At 31.1% G+C, this 7,621-nt stretch overlaps 1 protein-coding gene across 1 annotated transcript; it reads right to left on the minus strand.

Moving 5' to 3' along the window:
- Positions 1-5,823: 5,823 nt before the first annotated feature.
- LOC128127227 (uncharacterized) lies at positions 5,824-6,978 on the minus strand. The gene has a single exon (XM_052765665.1). The coding sequence runs from the start codon at positions 6,976-6,978 to the stop codon at positions 5,824-5,826; it is 1,155 nt and encodes a 384-aa protein (XP_052621625.1).
- Between the last annotated feature and the right edge of the window lie 643 nt (positions 6,979-7,621).

Below are 7,621 nucleotides of genomic sequence, written 5' to 3' on the forward strand. Positions count from 1 at the left end.
TACGCGAGAAGAGAGGTATAAGAATATAGTATACGTGTAACTAATAGCACAAAATACTCCTATAGTATTTTAAGTTCTAAGTTCTACTGATCTTCTTGTGGTACTGTTGGTAAGTTTTTAGACTTGCTAACATATCACAACCATTCTAGGGCATATGCTAATCACTCCTAGGACCAGCATAGTTGATCAGGCTATGCCACTCCAAGGACTGACCATACATCCCCGAGCTCACTTGTGATATTCAACAATCGTAATACTTTTGTTCTTGTCATTGTGACACTGATTTTAGTATAAATGTAGACTAGTATACTTGATTAAATATTTTATTATTTAAAGTATAGACTCTTGGTCAGAGTGTTTTAGTCCCTTTTGGGTTTATAGATTAGTATATCTTTTATGGGTTGATATACTTGATTCACTATAAACAATGCTCTGATACCAAATCTGTCACACCCCAAAACCAAGAACGGCGGAAACGTTCTGGGGCGGAGGACGTCATGTATAGTATCACAACACAGTAAATGTAAATAAGCAAACAACATCATCCATTGCATTAAATATATAATTTTAATACAAGTGTGTTCTGTACAGCTATAGACACCAAAAATAATGAAACACAAAATAATATGAGATGAGTCTTGAATGCACTCCATCTTCTCAAAAGCTGGCCTCGGTACCTGTCAACTGATGACCTGAGAATACAAGTTATTTTGAAAGAGTTTATCAGCATAAAGCTGGTGAGTTCATAAGTATTTTAGTGTCAATGTTTCTTGTAAAAACGTTTGAACCTGTCCCAATGTATAAGTTTGTAAAAATGTAAACAAATGTTTGAAAGTGTTTGTAAAAGTTTGAATCTCTCAGAAAATCCTATATTTTCTATAAAAGTAACCTTCTACCAAGGCTAGGCGGTTTTTGTAAACTTGTCTGTTGTAAAGTGTGTGATTACCCAAATATAACTATCATTTGTTAAAAATATAGTTTGTACACTAATGCTTAAGTGAGATTATCACTAAAATATGCAATGGGTAAATCATTGTAGTATTGTAGCTTTGTATCATAAGACTACTGCTGTACTAAATACTACTACCTTAAACCGGATTTATATTAAGGTTTATTGTGATTAATTGCACCATGCTATCGACTGATAATCAACGACATAATGAACGGTCGTAATAAGAAATGACGTTTGGCACCCGCAGACCTGCAGGTCCGGCTGTAGCTAGCAGCAAGGTGTAGGATAGTCAATCCAGTATAGATCTATACGCAAACTCACGCTCTCCCTCCAAGAGAATTCTGGCTACAACTCGGGCCATGACATTTAAGGCACGCCCGATACAGTGGATCACAATTATTACGTATTTATGTATATGTATTGTTTCTTGTATATCTGTATATGTATTGTTTCTCATATCTCTGTATATGTATTGTTTCTAGTATATTTGTATATGTATTGTTTCTTGTGTATCTGTATATGTATTGTTTCTAGTATATCTGTATATGTATTGTTTCTAGTATATCTGTATATGTATTGTTTCTAGTATATCTGTATATGTATTGTTTCTAGTATATCTGTATATGTATTGTCCTGCGTTACCCCGATGGTAACCAGCTAATGATGTACTGATGAGTATGAATATGGAAGTACTTTTATGTCTATATATGTATATAGGATATATAAGTAATATTGAAACGACCTTCGGATGGTCACCCGAAATCCCACCAGACCACATCTCAAGGCGCGAAAAGGAAATAGGGCGGATGGCCTTCCTAAGTCCTTTAAACATTATTTTTACATCTATACATATATGGACATGCAATTGAATATATAAAAGCATAAATAAGTTTTCATAAAACATTTGAAGCATAAATATAATTTCAAGAGAAGATTGACTTGATGTCGATTTATAAATCATTTTGAAAGCATAACTTGATAAAACAGTTTAAGTATAAGAAGCATTTGATTGAATCACAGTCTATAAGTAAGTTTGGATAGTAAAACAGTTTATAAAACATTTAAATAGTAAAGCAGTTGAAAAACAGTTTGAACAGTGTGAAAATCGTTGTTTTCCTAGTCATTAATCACATGTGATTAAATGCAATCACATGTGATTGAAGCAATAACTTATAAGTATTTGACTTGTATTCCCCCCCATAAAGTATTTAAAACACTTAAAATCATTTCAAAGGTTGATTCAAGGGGTATGAACTCACTTGTGGTGAGTCGTTTGAATTGCAGTGTCGGCTACCGTGCTAGGTGACAAGCGGAGACTGGTTTATACGCACGAGCCTAGTTATCATATAATAAACATATATATAACTAATTAGACATATAATAACTTAAATAAATAAGTTAAGGCACTTAGAAAACATTTAAACACTTTAATGAGTGTTTAGGGTTCAAATGGTTGCATCTAAGTTGCTGCGGGACAAGGCAAAAGGGTTTGAAACATCAAAGGGCCTTGTATAGGGGTTCACCATCCAACAAACCCCACATCTTGGAGTTTACGGCCGTAAACTCATAGGTTTATGGCCGTGAACTCCTCAAATGGTGTTTTTGGGTGTTTTGTGGTGTTATCTTGCATCTAGAACACTTCTATCTTTATTGGAATAATGCATGAAGTAGTTTTAAGGCTCTAGAACACTCCATAAGGGAGTTTACGGCCTAAGGTCCTTCACCTTAGAGTTTACGGCCGTAAACTCTAGGAAATAAATTGATTTGAGGCACTTAAACATCAAGAATGGCATCCATGATTTTATCTAAGGCTAATGGGAACAAGAGGCACACTTTGGTGCCTTCACTTGGAGTTTACGGCCCAAGCCATGTTCCTTGGCCGTAAACTCCTTTCAAGGAGTGGTTTAGATGTGTTCTACTCTCCATTCTAGTCCCAAAGGTGCAAGGTAAATTGTCTAGAGGCTTAAGGGTAGCTTGGAATGATTTTTGTCCCACAAAAGGGGTTTACGGCCCAAGAAGGGTTCTTGGCCGTAAACTCCTAAAAACTTATGGTTTTTATGGGCTTTTGGTGTTCTAAACAAGCACAAGTACAAGTGGTTAAGGTCCTTAAGCATTTGGGGAGAGTTTTAGGGCATTTAAGCCCTTGGAAAGGGGTTTACGGCCCAAGGTAGTTCCTTGGCCGTAAACTCCTAGAAACTTATGTATTTGATGTCTTTTGATACCTAAAATAAGCACAGGCAATTTAGGGTAAAGGTCTTTAAGCATTTAGGGGGAGTTTAGGGCACTAATTGCCCTTAAAAAGGGGTTTACGGCCCAAGGTAGTTCCTTGGCCGTAAACTCCTAGAACTTGTGTTTCTTGAATGCTTTTTGGCCTATAAATGTCATACCCTATCTCCTATACAAGTCTTCTAGCAAGGGATTGGGACTAGGAAGCCATAATGTTCCATTTTGGAGTTTACTCCCCAAGAACGTTCTTGGGCGGTAAACTCCCGGATCTTGACATCTAGACATGTAATTGTTGTTAATATACATTAAACAAGTATTGAAACACATATAGAAAAGTAGACTCACAATCTAGGATGAAAACCCGAAGATCCGTCAGAGAGAATATGGCTTTTCTCTATTTGGAATTGTGAATAATGAATTAATTTAATTCAGAAAACTATTTATAGTCCTGGAATATTTTGGTAGAAAATATTTTCATTCCTGATGTTGGACTGTAACATTATGAAACTTGAAATGCCCAAGTTTCACAAAACCAGGAGTATCCACTCTCCTGATATCACCTAAAACGTAAACCCTAATGTACACAAACTTGTTTGGAAAAGCTTGAAAATCACAGAAACTGAACTAGCTTCTATTGAATAGATGATGTTCATACAATTGGAAATTTCGGGTTGTCACATAAAATTTCTTTTTTGACAGTTGAATAGTTTTTCTGTGTATCATTCCATGCACCAGAATAATATCGAACCAATTGCTCTTCAGTTGAGTTAACAAATTTTTGTTTTAAAATTCCTCCGAATCCAATATCACTAGCATCGGTTTCAACTATGATTTTGGCATCGGGATGAGGTAAATTTAAACATGACAAAGTAGGGACCTTTTGTTTTATATATTTAATTATATCTGTATGTTTTTGAGTCCATGGTTCAGGATTGTCTTTTAATCGATTATAAAGTGGTTTACATATGATCCCTAAATCTTTGAAAAAAATCATGGATATAATTTCAGCATCCTAAAAATCTTTGAAGTTGCTTTTTATCTTTAATTTCATCAGGAAATTTAGTAGAAAATTGCAAGCTCCTTGTAATAGGTCTAATAGTGTTTTTGACAATATCATGTCCTAAAAAACGAATTTCATTTTTAAATAAATGCATTTTTGCTGCAGAGACAGCTAAGCCATTTTGATAAATCAAGTCATAAAATTGATTTAAATGTTTAAAATGTTGATCAATTGATTTTGAAAAAATTAGGACATCGTCAATATAAGCAATAGCAAAACTACTTATAGGAGTTATGATATCATTCATAATATTTTGGAATTCAGAAGGAGCATTTTTTAATCCAAAAGGCATTACATTCCATTCAAAATGTCCAAAGGGAACATTAAAACCAGTTTTGTATTTATCTTCTTCATGAAGTTGTATTTGCCAAAATCCTGATTTCATATCAAACTTTGAAAATATTTTTGAATCAAAAAGCTTTTTTAGCAAATTTCGTTTATTAGGAATAGGATAACGAATCCATTCTAAAACTTTGTTTAAAGGTTTATAATTGATAACTAATCTTGGTGATCCTCTTTCTAATTCTGCGGCATTCATGACATAAAATGTTGAACAAGACCATGGTGATTTAGAAGGTCTTATGAGTTTTTTATTTATTAAATCCTGAATTTCATTTTTACAATGACTTTCTAATTCATTATTCATGTGAATGGCTCTAGATTTTGAAGGAATATCCTTTTCATTAAAAAATTTTATATATGGTAGTTTTACAATATGTTGCTTTCTATTCCAAAAGGCATTAGGAATATTAGAACAAACATTTTTCTCAAATTTTAATTTTAAACCTGTTATTTTATTTTAAATATTATTATCATTTAATTGATTAGTTATTCGAACATTATTTATTTCGTTAATAAGATATTTGGCTTGTTGCGTTTTATAATTAAGGACATTAATCGTTGAATATAGAGGAGGTTCACAAAACTTAAATATAATTTCCTTTCCAAAGACATTGGTTCTTATACCATCATCATGAACCATAGAAGGATATAATTTTGTAATGAAAGGCGTTCCTAGAATTAAAGGAGAAGAGAGATCTTTTACTAAAATTAGGTGAGTTTTATAACAATAATCTTGGTCATTACAAATATGAACATCAGAAACTTTATTATTTACAATTAATTTTGTACCTCCGGCACCAGTAAGTCTAGATGTAGTTTTTTCATAAAATTGTGTAGGAAAAATTCCTTCTTGAATACAATTCATATCAGCACCACTATCAATTAAAGCAGTTAAGTTGATTTTAAAATTATCTTTGACTAAAGTAATTTGAGTGTTCCATTTTTGAGAAACTTGATTATTTATAAGTTTACCAATAGTTACATTTTCAATTTTATTTTCTTCTTCGTTATTAATTTCTATATTTTTGTTTTTAAAGGTAGAAGGTTTTTTCTTTTCTAAAATACAAATTTTATTTTTTATTTCTTTTATTTCTTGTTTTACTATTTTTAATTCTTCTTGAAGTTCTTGCATAGAAATTGGTTTTGCTTCAGTAAATCTTTCGTATATATTTTTTAAATTAAAATTTTCATTATTAGCTGGAGTTATGTTATTAGTTTTATTAAGCATCTGTTTTATTAGCAATTATTGGATATTTTTATCTTTTATAGAATCAAGAGAGTTTAAAAGATCTTTATCATCTTGTGAAAGAACATTAATGGAGCTACTAGTAATTACATTGATTAAATTGTTACAGTGACATTTACCAATACACTCGCAAATATCAGAATCTTCAGAACTTGAAGTAGTATTTTCCAGAATATTTAAATCATTTGTTTGAAAGTCAGAAATACTTTCATCGGAATCTGAATCAGTATTTAAAATAATTTTTCTTATTTGTTTTTTCAAGTCTTCAGAGACATTTAACTCATTTATTTTTGTCTTAGCATAACAATTATTAGCTGTATGACAATTACGCCCACATTTATGACAAATAATAATATCTTTTGATTTTCTTTTAGATTTTTTATAATTTAGTCTATAAGGTTTTTTAGATTTTGAAGCGTAATCTTTGCCCTTTTTATAATTTTCTGGAAGATTATATTTCTTTTTCCTGAAATATTTTGAAGATCTTTTATTAAATACTTTAGATTTTGAAGTAGACGGACCATTCAAGGGCTGATAACCATATTGTTGGCAAAAATTTCTCAATTCATTTTTACTGTTAATTCTATCTTTTTTGAGTTTTTCTTTAAACCTAAGATCAGCACAAACTGCTAATCCCTCTTTATTAATATAGTTTATTAAATCTCCATAAGTTAAATTTTGATAAGGGATGGTATTATTAAAATTTTCTCTTAATTTTTGTCTAACTCTTTCCGCAAAGAGTTTTGGAAGGCCAGCAATAAAACGTTCTTTCCAATAGGACTCTTTACAAACAGGTCTTGAAAAAACTTTAACAAGATAATTATTTTTATACCATCTAAAATCAGTAAGTTTTCTACAATGTAAATTCATTAAAATTTCTGAAGTTTTTTCTTGAAAAGTAGTAGGATCTCCTACAAAGTTTTTGATAATAGCAAAAATTAAAGTGTTAACCATATCATCTTCAAACGTTTGTATTTGTTGATTATTTTCTTGTTTTATAATAGTTTTCTTAGCAGATAAAATATAATCTTTTTCTTCTTGTGAAATATAGAAATCCCACCAGCCTTTAAGACTGTCAGTAAAACCAGAAGTAATAATATTAACAATTTGGAGTTGAGTATTATTATGAGCTTTATAAGCATTAGCAGTCATAGTCATTTCTTGAACAATATTCATAATTTGATGTTCAGGCCATCAATATTCCATTCATAAACAGAATTACCATCATATTGAGAACGATCAAATTGAAAAGTTCGTTCTTCAAGTTGAACATCTGGAAGAGAGGGTCTATTCCAATAATTTCTTATGGTTGGTTTTGGATTTTTTTTCCGAAAGTGCTTTGCTTTGATTGATGAATTTTATTAAGTTTTGAAAAGTCATTAGTGAGTTGATTAATGTCATCATTTGTATCAAATTGTTGAGCAAGAGTTTCAAAATTTGTTTCACTATTAATATCACTATTTTCAGATTCTTCATTCGTAAGAGTATTAATATTATTAGTGTTTGAGATATGAAGTTTTGAAAGTCTTTTTTCTAATTCGTTAATTAAATCTGTATTTCTTAGATTAAAATTACCATCGATTTGGCAAGGAACAAAACTTAAATTACTAGTGCTTGCCATATCATGCTTGTTAACGTTTTTATCTTTGAAAATTTTTTCTTCAATTTTAACTAAATGCTCGGTAATACTAGATAAGGTTTCATTTGCATAATTATTTTGGTAAATAATTTTTTGAAGACCCTTTTCAGTAGTTAATTGGTTTGGGGCTTGAACTAAAGGAGTTGCAATAAACAT

This window comes from Lactuca sativa, chromosome 7 (assembly GCF_002870075.4).
Source record: "Lactuca sativa cultivar Salinas chromosome 7, Lsat_Salinas_v11, whole genome shotgun sequence".
Lineage (NCBI taxonomy): Eukaryota > Viridiplantae > Streptophyta > Magnoliopsida > Asterales > Asteraceae > Lactuca > Lactuca sativa.